This window comes from Melozone crissalis, unplaced genomic scaffold, assembly GCF_028551555.1.
Source record: "Melozone crissalis strain CALT ecotype California unplaced genomic scaffold, PUWL_Pcris_2 ptg000111l_1, whole genome shotgun sequence".
Lineage (NCBI taxonomy): Eukaryota > Metazoa > Chordata > Aves > Passeriformes > Passerellidae > Melozone > Melozone crissalis.
The window spans coordinates 8,659,894-8,679,822 of NW_026535888.1; the positions used below are offsets into that span (position 1 = coordinate 8,659,894).

Sequence of the window (19,929 nt, forward strand, 5' to 3'; positions counted from 1 at the left end):
TCCAGATGCAGAGTTGGCATGGCCACAGGAACACACACACACACACACAGAGGTTCTCTGGGTTTAGTTTGACACAGCACTCTGGGACTCAGCCTGAGCCAAGCCAGCACACATTGACTTCCACGTTATGCAACAGCATGACAAGCACGTGAAGCCAGCCCAACACCATCGCTGCCAGCGGGCCGATTTCTCCCTGACTTATCTATTTATTGTGTCCAGCCTGCACCCATCGAGAGCCTCATCAAGAAAATCTGGTGAGCAGGCAAGTAAGGCTTAATCACCCATTAATTACAGATTAGCGGCTGCAGAGGCCCGCACGCCACTGCCCTGGGATGAGCCTGACCCGCGTGGCTTCTCCTCCTTGCCTCGGGCCTGGAGGGCAACGCGGCCAGACCCGGACCGGGGGCTCACACCAGCCACGGCTCGGAGAGCGCGGGAGGGCCCGCGGAGAGGCCGGGCCGTGCTGGGGTCCCGGGGGCAGCTCCGGCCCGGGGTCCCGGGCGCGCCGTGGGGAGCAGGCCCGGAGGCAGCTCCAGCCCAGGGTCCCGGGGCAGCAGCTCCGGCCCCTGGGTCGCCCCCTCAGCCCAGGCTCGGCCCCAGCATCGCCCCCTCAGCGCAGACCCCGCCCCGGCGCAGGGGGCGGAGCCGAGCGCAGCGGCCCCGCGCGCTTCCTTTGTTCGGGCCGCGGGAGGCGCTGCCCCTTTAAATGCCCCCAGTCCGGCCCTACCGGCGCGCCGGCTGGAAGGCGCCTCGCGATTGGTTACGGCGCCTCCCTCTCATTGGCCGCCGGGAGGAATGGCGCGTCCCGCCTCTCGCATCTCATTGGCTCCGCCGGCTGCCCGTCCGCAGCGCGGGTTTCTGAGTGGGCGAAGCAGCGGTCCCTGGAAACAGTTCCGGGAAACCCCGCGTGCTGCCGGGGTCGCGCCGCCGTCCATGAGGAGAAGGAGGAGCGCGCGCCATTTGCCGTCGCTGCTTGGGCCCGAGCTGCGCCGCGCCGGCCCCGCTCCGGTGAGTGCCGGGGCCGCCCCGCGGGGCAGGGGCGCTCCGCGGCCGCGCCGAGCCCTCCTGCGTGGGCCCCGCGAGGGGACGGGCAGCGCGGGCTGCGGGCAGGCCCGGCGCGGGCGGGGACGGGCCCGGGGCGCTGGCGCGGCGGAGCGGAGGGGGGCGGGGGCCATGGCGGGGCCGCTCCGCGGGCAGAGCGGGCGCGGGCGCGGGCGCGGGAGCGGCGCCGGGGAGGGGCCGGGGGCGGGCCCGGCGGGTGGGGGTGGGGGGGCGGCCGGCCCGCTCCGCCCAGCCGTGCGGATCAGGGGTGCATGTGACGGGCGGCCGGGACGCGCCTCTCCCGGGGCTGCGGGTCGGCTCGGGTCCCTGCTCCGTCCCTCCCGTCGCGGTTGTGGCCGCTCCGCTCTGCCCGCGGGCGCGGAGCGCTTTGAGCGGTGAATGCGGCGCTGTCGCAGCGCGCCCTCAGAGCCGAGGCGGCGCACGGTGGAGCCGGCAGGGACAGCTGCACCCACCCGCAGCGCCCGGGGCTGCGCTTCCTGCCTGCAGCCAGGGAATAGCGCTGGGCCACTGCTTAAAGGGGAAACTATCCAAAGTTGTGTTGTTTAGACGTTGTTTTTCTTAAATTAACTTTTGTTAAATCTTGAAAAGTTTTGCTTCAATGCATCGTTGTTGAAAGTACTTGAAAAATAAGACTTTATTTACTCGGTCTGAGCAGCCTTGTTGCCTGTCAGTATTTATTTGAACATGCAACTTAAGTACGTTATCTGTGCTGGACTACTCTTTTTGAAACAGTGTGTTGGCTTCCCTTTCCCGTGTTTATGGCTCTAAAGGATCCCACCGGCACTTCGTGCTGCAAAGGACATGAAAGCTCATGAAGCTGCTGCTTTAGTTTTTTTGATTGGTTGTTTTGTTTCTTTTCCTTTGAGACTACACTTTAGCAGAGTTTTTTGGTTTTGTTTTTTTCACTTGTAAAAGTAATCTAACAAATTTTGCATCTCTCAGTGTAAGGTTTTTGTAACTTATGCAAAGTGTAGTATTTGCAAACGAGCAGTGTCTGCTTGAAAATTTTGCATCCTTGAAATTGTATTTCCCACAAGCATTGTCCTTATCTCCCAGTTTTTCTGTCTAGGTGAACTCTGTTAAAATAATACTTGAGTCTCTTGCTGACTCTCAACTTCCTAGTTCAGTCAAAAATCCCAATACTCCCTGCTTTGTTAGACAGGCATCTGCAAAATTCTTGGAGGATAAATTCTTTAGAACAAAGCTCATTTCTGTTGAAGTGTTGCTTGGAACTGGAGTACCAGGAGTGTTTAGTACAACCCAGACACCCAGATGAGCTATGAGCAGCCAACTGCAGTGAGAAATGGGCATGGGCAGACTGTATGGTTCAGGTTAGGAGTTATTGGTGCACTCTGTTTTTAGTGGCACTGATGGGCACATTTCTAACCTGCTGTGCTAAAGTCACCTCCCAATCATTGTGTGGGTACTGAAGCAGAGTTTGTTTCTCTCTGGGCTGTGCTGGTCTCTTGCTTGGCATCACACTGGAAGTTCTCAGATTTTTCCAAGGGATTGTGGAGTAGCAGGGCTGAGCTGGAGAAGTGAGGGTGCTGCTGCATTTTGGCTTACAGCTAGTGAGAAGTCCTGGCTACTGTGGTCTTCAGGCTGTGATTACCTCAAAATAAAGTTTCATGTAATTCATTCCAACAAACTCCTAGCATATCATAATTAAGGTATTAAAGTGTGTTTTCTGTGATTGAATAAGCTAAGGTATAAAAGAAATGGCTGTAATGCCTTCAATAGGATAAGGTATAAAAGAAATGGCTGTAATGCCTTCATGTACAGAATAAAGGTACAGAAATGTTTCTGAACAAGTGAGGTTTTAATAAAACCCCAGTTCAGAATTTAAATGTGAATTCTTATTTTCCCTCCACTTATATGTTTATCTTCCTTGCTTGACCAGAACCTTCTTGAAGTGTGAGGCATAACTGTAGGTACTGCATTTGTTTTTAAAACAACAAAACAAATGTCCCCCAAACTTCTTCCTTCAGTGTTATTTTTAACATGATTTAATTTAACTGCTTGGCACAGACAATATATTGGTTAGGAGCAGCAACATAAGCAAGCTGAATGACTTGGTGCAGAGTTTTTATCTAGCATTAGTTGGCTTCTGTGCACCTGAGCTGAACAAGTTCCATTCCTGCATGAAACAGTTTTCAGCAGCAAAACCAGCATTGCTGTATAACCACTAAAGTTCCTTATGGTTGTTTTAGATATTGTTCTTTTGCCAGAAATTTTCTGTTCCTTCTCAATTAAGCTGTTCCTAAGCATGTTTTGAGTTAACTAGACTGAATTTATAATTAATTGGATGGAGTTATACTTAGATAGTCTGTAGGTGGCAACCTCTGTTAGAGGCATGGTATGAGATAAAGGAATAGTAACATCATGGCTGTTTATCCACTGATTGTCAGATTAAGGCTGGGATCAGGTATCTCTTCTCAAGATGCCATACACTGTGAGGACCACACCTCTGTTAATTTTTTTATTTTCCAGAAAAATAACTAATTGAGCCATTTAAGTTATGAAACACTGCAAGCACCTGTAGTTTTAACTCCCTACTTGTCATACCAGAGCTTAAAAAGGGGGCTAGGGACTTTGCAAATCACTCTGGAGATGCAGGAATTTGGGGTGAAAGATAAAGAATTGCTCATGAGCTGAAAACATGCTTTTTTCATCAAGTATTTACAGTCTTCAGCAAAGCATTGTTTGCAACGGTGTGAGACTTGAACCAAGAGCCCTCTGGTGTGCAGTTAGGAGGTATGAGGGTAGGCAGCATCTTGGGCACCACTGAGAATTCTCCTTGCTGTGTCAAATTGTCCCCGATGTTATTTATTACTTCTGCTCATTGGTAAGCATGGTTTTGTGTCCACTGTTCTAAATCCATCCATTTCTGCATGTTTTAAAAACAAACACATATCCCACATATACAGAATTCTTTACTTCTAATCCACCCTTGGAAGCAGTCCCCCTCTTTTGTCGATATTTTAATATTTAATGCAGATGAGAACCTGAGTGCTGGTCTGTCATGGGCTGAGTCACATGGACACACTGAGCTAGCACTCCTCTTTCCCGTGCTTTTTATAGCTTTTAGAGCAGAATAAACATGTTCAAGTGATCATTGTGTGTTTTACTTACTAGATAAAATTCAGTTTAAATTTAATTCTTGTTAACTACAACTAACTGGTGTTACCTAGAGGGAGAGCTAAAGAGTCTTTTTCAGCCATGACTTTCACCCACGGATCTCTGCTGAGCTCAGAGGGAAGATTCAGTGTTCTAAGAGATGCAGTTTTGCTTGTTGGTGATTGTTGTGGGAGAAAAATCAATTTAATCTCAGATTTCAGGCCAAGCTTGCCAAGCCATTAAGGGATCTATTGCTGTATCTGTGGAAAGAAATACATACTGAATATTCTGGAAGCTGTGTCACTTCAGGATTTTTTACAGTCTATTTCTTTAGGAAAAGCTTTTAAATAAAGTTTGTGTAACTGGAAATAGCTAAAATCTGAACTCAAACTGAACATTGCTTTGACTTTAGTTCTTTATGAACTAAAGCAAAAATAAATAATACAGCTAGTAAATGACGAAGCTGAGTATGAATTTCTATTGCCTAAAAGCCTTTGAGCTGTGGTGCTGTGCAGTGATCTGATTCTTAGGGGTTGGATATTGCTGCACTGGTGATGCTTGTGGTGAAGGCTGATCTCTTTTTGTGCTGCAAATCTTGCCTGGCAGAAGTTTGAATTCCTGCTCCAGAGGAGATGTTTCTACCTGGGCACAGCATAGCCTGTCAAGCTTTTGTTCACTTATAGGCAACACTGAAAAAAGTGTTAAACTTTTGGGTTTGTAACACTTGGAAGCTACTCTGGGTTCTCAAAAAATTGTCATTGATTGTCACCACAAGCCCTTGGAGTTCAGAAAGTCATAGAAATGCTTCAAGTAAATTTCTGTGTTTGTGTTGCTGTAGCCTCTCAGTTCCTTGTGCTTTGGTTTGGGTTTTATTTTCTGTGTATAGAGAAGACAGTGCGTGTGTAATTAAATGATTTTATAAGGCAATAGGAAGGTGAACACAACAATGCCCTCCTCTTTATATCTTTATTGTGTGTCTCAGCTTGTGAGTTTTTGAGAAAAGAGGTTGAGAATGGTGCTGTACCCAAAGATTTCAGTGTAATCAAACCCCCTCTGCCCTGCACTGTTTCAAATTTGAGATCTTCCCAAGGCTGCCTAGCAAGCTGAGATTTTGCCTTCTGTGATCTTCATAACCTACAGAAAATCAATGTTCATTTGTGTTGTGATAGTTAATACCTTTAAAGCTAGGTAAGCGTTGTTGTAGCTTTAGGTAGCTTTTTTTTCTTCTGTAATTAGGCTGTAGTTGCTTTTAAGTAAACTGAATTGGTTAGAAAGCAGTTTCTCTTTGTCAAGTAGCAGAATGTGTGTGTGTATATATATATATGCCATGTAGCTATGGAAAACTTCCTTTCTTTTCCACACTAATGGCTTCAAGAAGTGGCATCTGACAGGAACAGTGTGAGGCTGCTTTACATGTCTCTAAAATTGCCCTTCAGCATAAGACAGCTTTACTATTCTGGAAAATTATATTATTACTGTCTGGAGAAAAATGATTTGGTTTTTTTCTTCCCTTGCAAATCTTCATAGGATATCTCCCAAGCCGCTCATGAGCTGTAGTCTGGAAGGGTTGGGTGTTCAGGGGGCTGGTGGAGGTGTGCTTGTGCTTGGAGACTTGTTTTGCAGCTTAGGAAATAGCTTGAGGCCTCAGCATTTTTTATAAAAACTGTTCTTGAATCACCTTCATACCTGTATTCCAGTACTTAACTGCATTGCTCCAGCCATGCTGCATTGTCTGCCTGGTTATCATTTCCTGCTGCTCCTCAACTCCTGCCCTCACTGAAAGCCTGGGGCTTGTTCATTTCTGATCCAGCAGCTGATGGTCCTTGTGTTCTCCGCCGGGTAGTTGAATTGTCTCTCTCAGCCTTTTATTGGAAAGCACTGAATATCAGCTGGCTGGCTAATTGGGAAATTGAAACAGTCTTTAATGAATTGGGCAAAGCCCACTGGGATTGTCTGAGAAGATAGTTGTGCATTTTTCAGTGGAATCAGTTTGTTCATTCTGAAAGCGAGTACTTTTATTAATATACAGAAATGGAGATGCTGCAGTCATGCCTTCCTTTTAAACCAATAAGGTGTAAATTATGGAAATAGTGGCTGTGATTTGTGCAGCTCCTATTTGAGGGAAACTGAAAGCATGGAAACTTTGCATTGCAGCTTCAAATGCCAATGTCCATCAAAGTGCAATTTCTCTCTTTCTGTCCCTGAGATCTGCCAGCGTCGTGAGAGAGCGTGTGGCTAGTCTTGTGCAGCATGTTGGGTTTGAAGGAAGACATGGCCACAAGCCAAGCAAGTGGAAAAAAGTATTGAAAAGAAACAAGTATTAACATTTTTATACCTTAAGCTACCCTGCAGGGTTCTGTGTTCAGTACATTTTAAAGGATTGTTTTAAAAGTAGCGGAATGGGAAATGGAACTAGCACTAGATCTTCTGAGTCTCTGCTGAAGGATGTTACTGCTGTGTCCCCATACATTCTAGCTGCTATGGTAACCACTTAATGACAATCAGTAGATGGAGTTTAGACTTTGTTATGTACATGAAGTACATTTTTAAAAAGTTATGTCAATTCTTCCATGTACATTTTCCACAGTATTAAGGGTTGTACTTTCTTTTGAAACTTAGACCAGCTGCATCCAAAAAGTATTCAATAAAACTTGATACAGGTGATTTTGCAGCATGTATACAAATTAGTTTAGATAAATCATGCATTGTCCTACAAACTAGTTATTTCTGGCTTATTGTAATATAGCTCCTGAATTTTTTCCAGCAGCATAATAAAATGGCTAATCAGGTGAATGGTAATGCGGTACAGTTAAAAGAAGAGGAAGAACCAATGGATACTTCCAGTGTAACTCACACAGAACACTACAAGACACTGATAGAGGCAGGCCTCCCACAGAAGGTGGCAGAGAGACTTGATGAAATATTTCAGACAGGTATAATATGCATTTCTTGTTTCTGATTGGTTATGAAAGTGAGGGCATACCATTTTCAAATTTTTATAGATTAAGATTTAAAAATTCATTGTTTTTGATCTGTGTAGCTCTGAATGTTTTGCTACTTTGATTTCCCTAAAGGCAAATTGGGTTTGACATTGACTAATTACTTGACACATCCTTGGAGTTGTATGTGATATCTTAGTTGTTTTAGGGCACAGAGCACTAGTTTCTTAGCCCACAAATGAAGATGTATGTTTCCACATACTAAACTGTGCATTTTTATTTTTCTTCAGTCCAAATCATCATTTTGCTTTTTTGTTTCTACTGTCACTGTCACAGTGATTCTAAAACACTCAAAGGCTGGCTAGGTGACTTAGTGAGGGAAGCAACTAGCTTGTCTTGCCTGGGACTACATTTGAATTGAGTCTGCCTGTGGATTTTTGTTCTCTCTAGTTCTGAGTGGACAGTTTAACCCATGTTGGTCATTGCACTGAAATGTTCAGCCTGACACTAACAAAGTTGAGGACTGAGCTATCTAGCAACTCCAGTAATACCTTGCTGGTAGCAAGTGGTCTCTGCAACTTCTAAAGAGGTTTCTTCATATCCAGAGGTTTTCCTATTTTGTTTTTATAACCACCCTATTTTATCTTATAGGCAGAGGCTTTCTTTTCCTTTTTAGAGTGTGTTCTGTGAACAGATTTACAAGAAGCAGTAGAACTGCTCTATGTGCTTCTCTTGAATGCCTGGGTGGCAAAATGACAGTTTTTGTTGAAAAGAGTTAAAATTACCCTGATCAAGTGAAGGCAGTTCAAAACCAATACCTATCAATCCTCAGTGTGAAACTGGCTCATGTGGGTGATGTCTTTTGGAAGTCATTCACAGGGAGCTTTCTTCAAGCCTTGGCCAGCTTTTATTGGCCATAGAGATGCACTTTCCACCTGTGGGTCATGATGATGTGCACTTGATGTCTGAGAGAAGGTGTAAAGAAACACCTGGGCAGAGGAACTCGTGGGGTTCTAACCTGTGTTGCAGTCAGGTTGTGTTGTGAGGAGTTCTTAAGGAGTTTAAAAAGCTTTTTAGCCCAGAACATGACTACCAAGTATAATTCCACTGCATGAGTAACCTGAAAACATTTATTTACACTTCATTAATGCCACTGAAGGTGTTTGCATTGTGGAGGGGTTTGCCAGTGAAGCAAGCTGCTTTAGACACTTGAGCCAAATTTGGGGTTGAATTCAGTGATTTTTTTATCTGCTGAAGTCTTCTATGAAAGATACAGGTGCCTTCCAATATGCAGGATCACTTCTGAAATGTAGTCCTTGGGCTTGGCACTACTGTGCACCTTCCAAATCAAGTAGCAGTGAAATAATCTGTGTATTTTGGAGAGCAAGCTGTTGCAAAGTGTGTGGAGTTTTAGTATTTATCCTGAATTTGGATGTATGATTTTAAAAGTGTAAATCTCACTCTATATGTCTGACTCCACAACTGATGCAAGTGCATTACAAAAGGGAAAAAAAACCAAACCCTGTAAAGATCCTTAAAAAGAAATGCTTCAGAACTGGTCCAGTGTTTCTTGGGGGAGTCTGTACCTGTAAAATTAACATGAGCTTTTCTGGGTACATAGCAGGGCTCAAAATAATACCTTTTTAAATACTGGCTCTTGGAACTGCATAGAGCAACAAAACAAGTTTAAAAAGCCCCAAACACTGTTTAAGATTCACATAAGTCCACTGACTCCTGCTTTTTTGAAGCTGGAGTAAAGAGTGAACAAATAATTTTTGCTTCCTAATATTTTGTGGGGTAGAGCTTCCTTTGGGTAGTTCCTTTTTCCCATCCAACAGGATACTTGCAATGTTCACCTGTCAGTTTACTCTAAAACAGCTCAACTCAAGAGAAAGAAGTGTGAAACTTAAAATGAGGGATAAACAAACAAAATTCCAATCATTAAAAGCGAGCCAGAGTTCATTGTTTCAGCCCCTGGTGTGTAATCTTGCTTTTATGCAGCAGATTGCATTCCTGAATGCTAGAAAACTTACACATGGGATATAACCCTGCACCTCAGTTAGTGCTTAGGTATATACATTTTAATTTAACTTTTTCATTGTACTCATATTCTTTCATATACTTGTGTAGGAATATATAATTAAATGTCTAATTCTGTTGCTATGGAATGTAACTTTTTGGCTTTAAAAGCAAATTGCATGAAATTCAATAGAAATCTGTAACTTCTTTATCTTTAACTTTTAGGCTTGGTAGCTTATGTCGATCTTGATGAAAGAGCAATTGATGCTCTTAGGGAATTTAATGAAGAAGGAGCCCTCTCTGTATTACAGCAATTTAAAGAAAGTGACCTGTCGCATGTACAGGTAAGGTGAGAGCCCCAGCAGGGGGAGCACATAAGTACAAATAGTTCTGGCACCCCTGGCAGGAGAGCTGTAACTTAAAAATTCTCTGATGTTGTTGTATTCTATTTCAAACCCAAATAACTCTGTTAAAAATTGCATTAAATGTGTAGGTCTGTGAGCACCAAGCAAAACCTCCCAGATAATAAAAATATGTGTGCAATTCTAGGTTAAAATGCTGTTTGGAATCTGATGACTTTTTCAATCTGACAAGTTTGTTCAATTAATTATTATATTTTCCTGAAGGATTCTTTTGACATTTATTTCATTGACTTGAAGTAGTGACTTCATGGTATGGAGTGTAAGATTCAGTGGATTCCCAGGGCTTGTCATACACACAATTGAATCATTTTGTAAATTGTATCTACAGAACAAAAGTGCATTTTTATGTGGAGTTATGAAGACCTACAGGCAAAGAGAGAAACAAGGCAGCAAAGTACAGGAATCAACGAAGGGACCAGATGAAGCAAAGATTAAGGTAACACTTAGAAATACTGGTTATTCTGTACTAACTGATATATTAATTGTACATACACTGAATATGAACTCAAAAAGCATCAATAACACCTGGATAAATAGATTCAAATTGGGCTTTAAAGTGTGTGCATGATAGGGATTCTATAGAGAAGGGTTGTTGGAAATGCAGCTCTTTCTGCTCACACAGTTGCCAGAATTTCTGCTCTATAAAAACACTGATACCTGTTTGAGAATTCTCAGTTGTCCAGTGCTCTGCAGTTCTTGGGGTGCCATATATAAAATGGAAAATAAGGGAACAGGCAAACAAATTCTTTCCAGTAACCTTGTAATACAAAACAAATGCTGCTGTTTATGATAGCTTTTTAAAGCCACAAAACAACAGGGTTTTTTATAACTTTTATCTCTTCATATCTACCTTACCCAGTGTGGCAAGGAGCAGATAAAGAATTGCTTATCTAGGAATGTTTTTTTGTTCTGTATATTTTAACCCATTGCCCTCTTTGACTTTTTTCTTTTTCCAGGCTTTGCTAGAGCGGACTGGTTACACTTTGGATGTAACTACAGGACAGAGGAAATATGGGGGTCCTCCTCCAGATACTGTGTATTCTGGTGTCCAGCCTGGCATTGGAACAGAGGTTGGTATTTACAGACTGATCTGGTAATTGCTTTGTGCACTTATGCAAACTCATAACTAGGAAATGCTTGAAGATAAACCATATTGCAAGGTGAATGTATTGTAGAGGAAAATAATCTTCTATGTGTGTTTTAATCAATCTTTCTTACTCCTCAGTATTCTGCAAAAGACAGGGTAAAGTGGAGAAAAAAAGAAGTGGAATATACTGCTGTTCTTTTTAAAGTTAAAAGATAGTTGGAAGAGTTTCAGAGACTTTAAATTTTTTTTTTCTTCCAAAGGATGAAGTCTAGTCTGTAAGCAATTATTTGGAAATTTAAGGTTGTGACTGAAGCTGTGCATCGTCCTAGCAAGCTGTGAGCAAACTTAGGTTTGGTTATGAAAATGCTTGAACTGTGTATTTCTTCACTTAGCTATTCTTCAAGGTTTTAGTCCCTAGCAGGTTGTTTTGTAATACATGCTCAACACTTCAAATACTCTGTCACACTGCTGCATATCTGATACAGGAGTTCTTTCAGAGATTTTTCTATAAACCACCAGACTGATATGAGAAAACAACCACTTTCCTTAATGTCTTTCAATTTATAGATAAGTTTTCCATTCTTTGAGATGCTGAAGCTCTTGCATTTTTTATCAAGAAGATGTCAAGAAGTATCACAGTAAGGATTGTTTCTGAAGGGAATGTTCATATTCCATGAAGGAAAATTAATTTAGTGGTGGTGGTAAACAATTAGAATGAGTCCTTGCACTGAAGGATAATAACTGATCTGTGTAACTTCTCAAGCTCTGCCTAGGTCTGTGTGCTCTGTGCTAATTGAGGTTTTGTCTTTAAAAGCTGCAAATGAGTTAGAATTAAGTGTTCTAGGAGTAATGACAATGTAAATATCTATCTAGAGGAATACCTTAAGCTGTCTAGGGAGGAGATGTTGGGAAAACATTTAGTTCTGCCATTAAACTTTCACTTAGTGTGATGAATCAGTTCCTTTCTTTTCTCCCCAATAAGTAATGTTCAGTCAACATTCACATTGAACTTAGAGAGGCTAAGCTTTTAAGAAATGTTCTGGAAACTGAATTTCAGGAATATCTGTGTAATATGAAGTATCTAGAAGTTCTACCTTGTTCCATGTTTTTCCAATTACTCATATTCTCCTCATGAGTTTGTTATATTGGTGCTTATTAAGGGCATGCTGAGTATGTTTAATTCTGAAATTTTGCTCTGCCTTCAGTGTGAGATACAATTATGACAAGGCCTTACTGAGAAGGAAAATGTTGACTCATGGCTTTTTTTTCTACAAAAAATATTTGAAGTTAAAATAAATTTATTTTTATCTTAATGGGTGTTTGGAATGTTGTGTTTGTATTAACAAGGAAGAAGTTTTGAGACTTCAGAGGAGAGCTGCAGTGATTGAACAGCTGGGGGGATCTTTCTAGGGAGCCCTCAGCTAAAGATATTAACCTTAACAAAACTTAACCCAAGTTAATTGTATGGAACAAAACCACAAGAACTCACAGGTTTGCTTAAGTAAATATTAAACATTTGGTTGGTGAAACACATGCAGACAAGAAACAAGACTACAGTGTATATTAAAAGTGAAAAACTTGCATCACACAATTAAAAGGAAATTATTATTAAATAATTTTTCCATCTCTGTAGCTTTCCAAGGAAGGGTAATTTACAGAGTGATTTGAAAATACTGCAAGAGCAAGGAAGTGCTTGGCCTGCTTTAACATATGATACCCACCTAGATAGTCTGTAAGGTCTTAGTTTTTAACTGCCAAAATTTACACCAGGTAAGAACCATTTATCTCTTCAGCAGGGGAAATTCACAGCCTCTTCAATGTAAGTAACAAACCCAGGTTTTCTGTGGGTAAAACCTCATACAAATGGCAGGAGGATTAAAACACTTGGGACATGCAATCACATCAGCTGCTGTGAAGGCTGCACTGCTGACTGCAATGATTCTGCTCTGCTGTTTTATCTGCATTTTTCTTCCTTTCCCAGGAATTTCCAAGTGTTAAAAAGAACCTTTTATATCTGAGAAACCTTTGTTTCAAGTGTCCTCTTCCTTTTTAGGTTTTTGTTGGTAAAATTCCCCGAGACCTTTATGAAGATGAGTTGGTACCACTCTTTGAGAAAGCTGGTCCAATTTGGGATCTGCGTCTCATGATGGATCCTCTTTCTGGTCAGAACAGAGGTTATGCTTTCATTACCTTTTGTAGTAAAGATGCAGCACAAGAAGCAGTCAAACTGGTGAGTTAACTTTCTTCCAGACAGGTCAAGACAAAGTAAACAGCAAATGTTGGTAATTTCTTAAGTAATGACATCTTCAAAGCATCCAATGACAGACTCAAAATTTTACTTTCTTAAAAATTGCCCCCTTCCCTTCCCTTCCCATCCCATCCCATCCCATCCCATCCCATCCCATCAGTAAATACAGATACTCATAAGTCTGTTATCTGCTGTACCTTTCTGTGGCTGCTCAGAGTACTTAGGTGATTGATAGGAGCCTACTTAATTCCAGTTTTAATCCTGATTAAAACAAAGACCATGTCTGTCTCAAATTTTTTTTTAAAGGTTGAATTCTTGTACCTTTAAAGGCCTGTTGGAGTCTTTGTTTTCAGAGCAGTCCAGCTATGGGTACTACCAGACATGAAGCATGGACTAGATTTTTTATTAATGGAATTTTTAAATCTCGACAGTAAAATTTTTTAATTCTATGATGGACAAAGTCAAAACAATGCCTGCTGTTGTGGGTGGGGTAGAAGCCAGGTCACAGACTGATTTAGGCTGTTGATTGTCTTGGCAAACCCTCTCAGTGTTCAAAGCTGTCCAGGGAAAGAGGAAAAACTCCCAGTATCTTTAATGCCATGTATTTGCTTACTGATAACAGCAGCAGCAGTTGACTGACAGCAGAGGAAGCAGTAACCAGTTTCTAGAAAGATCTTTCAAGTCTGAGATAAACAGTAGGTGAATAAATTTATGCAATGCAATTTGTATATGGTCCCATGTTGTTCCTGTTACTGCAGGTTTTTTTTGTAGCTTTCCATTCAACAAGACTTCTGGAGTCTGTGGAAATCCTGAGCTTGGCACTGTTCTTCCAAGTGAATGCTGACACAAAAACAGCTGTTCTGAGAATTCTCTTGCAATGCCAATTCAATATGCAATGTTTAAAAGTAGTAGATGATGAAGAAAATAAATGAGTTTATGGTTTGGGAATATTTTTATGCACAGTATTGTGGATAAAACAAATAAATGGATTTGTTTTTTCAGTGTGACAACTATGAAATCCGTCCTGGAAAGCACCTTGGAGTATGCATCTCCGTGGCAAACAACAGGTTATTTGTTGGGTCAATTCCAAAGAATAAAACTAAGGAAAACATACTGGAAGAGTTTGGTAAAGTCACAGGTAAGACTTAATGAGTCCCAGAATACCTTTAGTCTCTGCTTTGTAGGTCTAGTTGTTTGACAGATGTGTTCAGGTATCATTTAAACTGTTTTCAAGTTGGACTCCAAGTTTGACTTTGTTAGAAATTTTATATATGTGCTGTTTCTTAAGGTGGAGTGTAAAGGGACTCGTGTTTGTTTTAGTGATTGTTCAATGAATGATGATGTAACTTTACAGTTAGAGATGGAAACAGCTCAGATGAACTCAGAAACCAGCACACACGAACTCTGAAGAAAATAAAGGTTCCAATTCTGTTACCTGTTCTAACTTTCTGTTGAAGGTTCTGTATTTGTTACTGGATCTACAGGAGGTTCTGCTGTCAACATTGAGAAGTTTTTTGGGGAGCCTGAAGCAAATGTATTCCTGAGTAGTGAAGGGGAGGAGGGAGTACTAAATTGGTTTAGAGGGAGTATTAATAGAGAAATAGTTAATAACAGACTAATTTTTTTGTCCCAGTTTTGCAGCATTCTCCAGTATGTGCAGCAAGTAGGAAGAAGAGAAGTCAGCTCATCAGTGAAAGGGTGCTTCTGCCTTAGATAAGAGATTGAGTCACTTGCTCTTGTTCCTGTAGGAGAGCTTTAACCTCCTGCTTCTTTTTTAGGATTGCTATTTATAAGTACTTCAGGGAAGTGGTGAAAACAGAAGGTGAATATTCATTTAGTTCTCTCTCCTGTTTTTGGAGAGATGTGGAAGATGTTCCTTCTAGGTTCTGCAGGAGGCAGGGGAGAGGTCATGTGTTAGTGCTGGCTGCCTTTCAAAGATGTAAAAGTGATTTAAAAAGTATAGAAAACTTAGACTGTGTGAGTTGCTGAGGTTGATGTTTTGCAGAGCTATTCTGAGGAATTTTAATTGCTAGGTGACATCTTTCTGGGTAAATTGGATGAATATCTATTTGTTTTGTTTTTCTTATGCTCCCACTCCCTTTCAGGTGTAAAATTCAAATTCACTACCAAACATGAGTGAAGGCATTTTAGGGTAGACTAGATTTTTACTTTCCTTTTGAAGCTCAGTACTAAAGATATGTTTTTCAGAGGGTTTGGTGGATGTAATTTTGTATCATCAACCTGATGATAAAAAGAAGAATCGAGGATTCTGCTTCTTGGAGTATGAGGATCACAAGTCAGCAGCACAAGCTCGCCGACGCCTGATGAGTGGGAAAGTAAAAGTCTGGGGAAATGTTGTTACAGTGGAATGGGCTGATCCAGTAGAGGAACCTGATCCAGAAGTCATGGCAAAGGTCAGTGGAGACTTCACTGGATGCTCTTGTGCTTTGGGAGGGTTTTCTTTATGCCACAGTGACAAAGATTTGTTGCAGCTGAGCCAGGCTAATTTTGAGGCACAAAAAGCAATTAGAGGGCATTTTCACACTAAGCTGTGCAAGTGGTCTGAGCACCGTGGATGAGTTGCCATTGGAAGATGTTGGAAATGTGCTGTTACTAACTGCTGTTAACATCTGAGCTAGTCCTGTGCAGGGTTATCCTGCTGGATGGACACATCAGGCTGTGCATTTTCTGCTTTAGCTGTAATCCATACCAGGTAGGTGTTGTGTAAAACTGTTTTCCAGAGTGAGATAAAGGTGAAGTTCAGCATGGGGAATGGATGTGCATTTTATCCCAGTGTTTTGGGGTAACTCCTTGTTGTCCTGGAGGTCTGTTACTAAAATTTTGCTGGGATATGTGGCATCCCAGAAGCAGAAAATCAAAGCTGGATATTCTTCTGATTATGGAAGGGAACTGTGAAAGGAGAGAAGTTGTAAAAACTTCACACAGGTAACTACAAGGCACTTTGTTTTTTTTTAAACAGATTCAGAATTAATAAAGTTACCCAAATTTCTTAATGCAACCAAAAAGAGAATAATTACTAGTTAGTTGTTTCTTTTAAGGTTTGACTTTTAAAGATTACAGCTTTGTTCTCATTTTTTCACCAGGTTAAAGTTTTATTTGTAAGAAACTTGGCCACTACTGTGACAGAAGAAATTCTTGAGAAATCCTTTTCTGAATTTGGAAAGCTGGAAAGAGTAAAGAAGTTGAAGGATTATGCATTTGTTCATTTTGAGGACAGAGGTGCAGCAGTGAAGGTAGGTTAATTATTCTTTCTTGGTGAAGTTGGTGAGAGCACTTTATTTTTTATGGATGGTTTTAAGAAATTTCTTTGCAGTAAATACCTCGGTAAGACAAACCACAGAGCCCATTTAATAAGGTTCCCATTGTAAGAATTTCAGTGCTAATAATTTTGTTCCTATGATTTCAGTAGCTAGGAGGATGTGAAACTTGAAAGGACAAAACTGTAGCAAGTTAACAAGTAGGCTGGAAAATTGGTGTAGAGCAGTGCAGGAGAGTCTAGAGAAGAGGAAAATAAAAAGATCAACCTAGACAATTTTTCTGAGGAAACACTGGCAGAAGGTATCAGTTGTCTCTCAAAGACCCTTATTTAAAGGCTGTGTGTAGTTTTGGAGTGACAGAAATATCAAATAGAAATTGGGAGGTAATTAAAAAATACTTTGTGAAGGAGAGGAGAGTGGTGTTGGCAACTCTTAAAGCATTACCAGTTTTTAATTCTGCATGCTCCTGAGGTTTCTTCTCAATGACTTGTTAAATATTGAAGATCATTATTGTAAGCTTCAGAGTTCTCTTCCTTTGTGTCCATGAGCTTTTGAGAAGTTCATTAATATCTGCTGACTGTGATTCAGTACATTGAATTCTGTAGAAATTACTCCATCTGTCTTTTAAATCCATAGTTCATAGGAGAGTAGGAAGTGTTTTTTTGAATTTGGGAGTCTTGAAGCAGATACATTGCATGTGGTGTATGTGGCTATATGGACAGTTCAAAGGCTCTGCACTTGCTGTTATTAATGATTTTATAACCATTTAATTGCTTAGGCTTTTACTACACAAGAGATCAGATTTTAGAATACTCTTGATTAAGACTTTAAGATGAAAATCACTCATACTTAGGGAGGTTGAGGTTGGTTTGGATAGGTTTAGACCATGTCTGAGGGAGGACAAGAATTTGTTCAAACAAGGGGTAAGTCAGCACAGCTCTGGATGTGGTTTTCTGTAGTATGTCTGTAAACGCTCTCCAGCCCTTTCCAAGTGCAATCACCTGCTGAATGCTCTGCTAGATTTCAGCAACTGGAAACTTGTAGCAGCTGAGAAAAAGACCAAATACATCACTAACGTTCATCTCAAGCTGGAAACCACCACATCTGGCCCATGTGACTGCTTTATGGCCACTAAATTGGCTTATGAACTTTGTGAGATATTTCTGTGTGTGGATGTGTTTTGGTTTTCAATGAAGTTGTGGTATTTATGTGTGGAGTGCATAGAACTGCATCATTGACTCCAGCATTTACTAATTTTTATCAGTAATAATGTGGAAATAAATTGCCACAATTTCTAATGCTTTTGAGGCTTGTAGGTATACAGACACAAAGTCTTCAGTAATGCAAATATCAATACTGAATAAAGTTTAATGCAAAACAGATAACTCCAGGTGAGGAAGCGGGGGGTTTACTCCTAACTGTACTTTGTATATTAAGTTCTCTTTGTGGATGCATTTGACAGTAAAACATTGCACATTAATTTCTGGAGGATTCAGGGCTTGCTTAAAAAGATCATCAAGTTTCAGTAATCTTCTTTGGTTTTTTCTCCTCAAGTATGTGTCCTCAGAACTACTTGATTTTCTCAGTCACTTGACTCTCATTCAGCTACCTGGGAGCCCCAAACATAACAATTCTATCTCTTGTGTGTTCTACCAGGCTTGTAAGTGCAGTGAGTGTTTATGTCAGTATGAGTAGTGAGAACTTCTTTATTTCTGAAAGGTTTCTAGGAGATACAGGAACATAAAAACTGAGGGTGCTACATCTGACTTCATAAAATAATTCTTAATACGTTTTAATCCTCTTTTTTATCTTATTATATAAAAAAATAACTGGTGAATGAAGTGGCTCTTGGAAAAGTGAAGAGTAACATTCTGTTTATGTAGCACAAAAGCAAAGCAAATGGCAGAGCTCAGCCTGGAGCAGCCCAGCTGTCTGGTTTCTTGCAGTAAGTTTTAGTTCCCTTTGAATGGAAAAAAATTTTTAGTTCTTTTTCTTTTAATTTTTATACAGGCTATGAATGAAATGAATGGGAAAGAGATAGAAGGGGAAGAAATTGAAATAGTATTAGCAAAGCCACCGGATAAGAAAAGGAAAGAACGTCAGGCTGCCAGACAGGCCTCCCGGAGCACTGCGTGAGTGTCACCTCGCACCGTGGTAATGCTGCACACTGCAGCTGTGCTGTCAAACAGGGGCTGCTCTGCAACAACTCAATGCCTTGACTTTTCTCCACGTTGCATATTGTTAATCAACAAAGGCAAATATTTACTCTATTTTGAGTTGCTTTTGGAGAGAAATAATTCTCTGCTTCTTTTTCTTTACCAGGTATGAAGATTATTATTACTACCCTCCGCCTCGCATGCCACCTCCTATGAGAGGCCGAGGCCGTGGAGGAAGAGGTGGATATGGCTATCCCCCAGATTACTATGGCTATGAAGATTATTATGATGATTACTATGGCTATGACTATCATGACTACCGTGGTGGCTATGAAGATCCCTATTACGGCTATGATGATGGCTATGCTATAAGAGGAAGAGGAGGAGGAGGAAGGGGTGGGAGAGGTGCCCCTCCACCACCTAGGGGGCGGGGAGCACCACCACCAAGAGGTAGAGCTGGCTACTCACAGAGGGGGGCACCCATGGGACCGCCGAGAGGAGCCAGGGGGGGGAGAGGGGGCCCTGCACAGCAGCAGAGAGGACGTGGTGCTCGTGGAGCCAGGGGCAACCGTGGGGGCAACGTAGGAGGCAAGAGAAAGGCAGATGGGTACAACCAGCCTGATTCCAAGCGCCGGCAGACCAACAACCAGCAGAACTGGGGCTCCCAACCCATCGCTCAGCAGCCGCTCCAGCAAGGTGGTGACTATGCCGGTAACTATGGTTACAATAATGACAACCAGGAATTTTATCAGGATACTTACGGGCAACAGTGGAAGTAGACAAGTGAGGAGGGATTGAGAATATTGGAAAACATAGAATTGGCTATAGCTCTACATCTTTCAAAAAAAAAAAAAAAAGAAAAAAAATTGGCTTAATGTTTCATCCTTCAGTAGCGATTGGCTGCCATTTGTATTGGGCTGAAGAATCACTCTATTGTGTATATACTCGAGTCTCTTAGTTTTCTTTTTTCATAAACGCACTTGGACATTACTGGGCTTGCAGAATTCCTGAACTCCTTACGGGGTTTCAGTGCTTTTATCATTTTAGGCTTCACTTTAGCAGTTTAAAAGCAGGAATGGCACACTGTTCAATCATGATTTTGCAGAACCTCTGGTTTTGGACAGTTTCTTCTTTTTTTTTTTTTTTTTTTTTGGATTTGGGATAGACTACATAGGAGTATGCTGTACATAAAAGTAAAAGCTAGTGCTTTGTCTTAGTAGTTTTAAGAAATTACAACAAATTAAGTTTTCTTGTATTGAAAATAACATGATTGTATGTTTTGCATTCCTAGAAGTAGGATAACTGTGTTTTTAAATTGTTATAACTTCACACCTTTTTGAAAATCTGCCCTACAAAATTTGTTTGGCTTAAAACGTCAAAGCCGTGGCAATTTGTTCCTTGATGTGATTGTATTTCCAATTTCTTGTTCATGTAAGATTTCAATAAAACTCAAAAATCTATTCAAAACATTACCTATTTCAAATTCAATTGTGTCCTAAAACATTATTGCATTGGTAATTCTTGTGAAAAATATTGTTTTCAAAGTATAACTGCCTATGTGAGTGATCAAATTCGTGCAAAATTTCCTGTGCTTTCCAACA

General features: G+C 41.2%; 1 protein-coding gene across 2 annotated transcripts; it reads left to right on the forward strand.

Moving 5' to 3' along the window:
* The first annotated feature begins 902 nt into the window (after positions 1-902).
* Positions 903-19,816, forward strand: HNRNPR (heterogeneous nuclear ribonucleoprotein R). Of its 2 annotated transcripts, none has more exons than XM_054292647.1 (11): positions 903-1,008; positions 6,947-7,112; positions 9,363-9,481; positions 9,888-9,995; positions 10,516-10,629; positions 12,700-12,876; positions 13,897-14,032; positions 15,103-15,308; positions 15,999-16,148; positions 18,183-18,304; positions 18,495-19,816. In XM_054292647.1, the coding sequence occupies exons 1-11, from the start codon at positions 934-936 to the stop codon at positions 19,105-19,107; spliced, it is 1,986 nt and encodes a 661-aa protein (XP_054148622.1). In that variant the 5' UTR covers positions 903-933; the 3' UTR covers positions 19,108-19,816. The 2 variants fall into 2 exon arrangements, with proteins under 2 accessions (XP_054148622.1, XP_054148621.1); XM_054292646.1 differs by having other exon boundaries at positions 904-1,008; positions 6,944-7,112.
* The last annotated feature ends 113 nt before the right edge of the window (positions 19,817-19,929 follow it).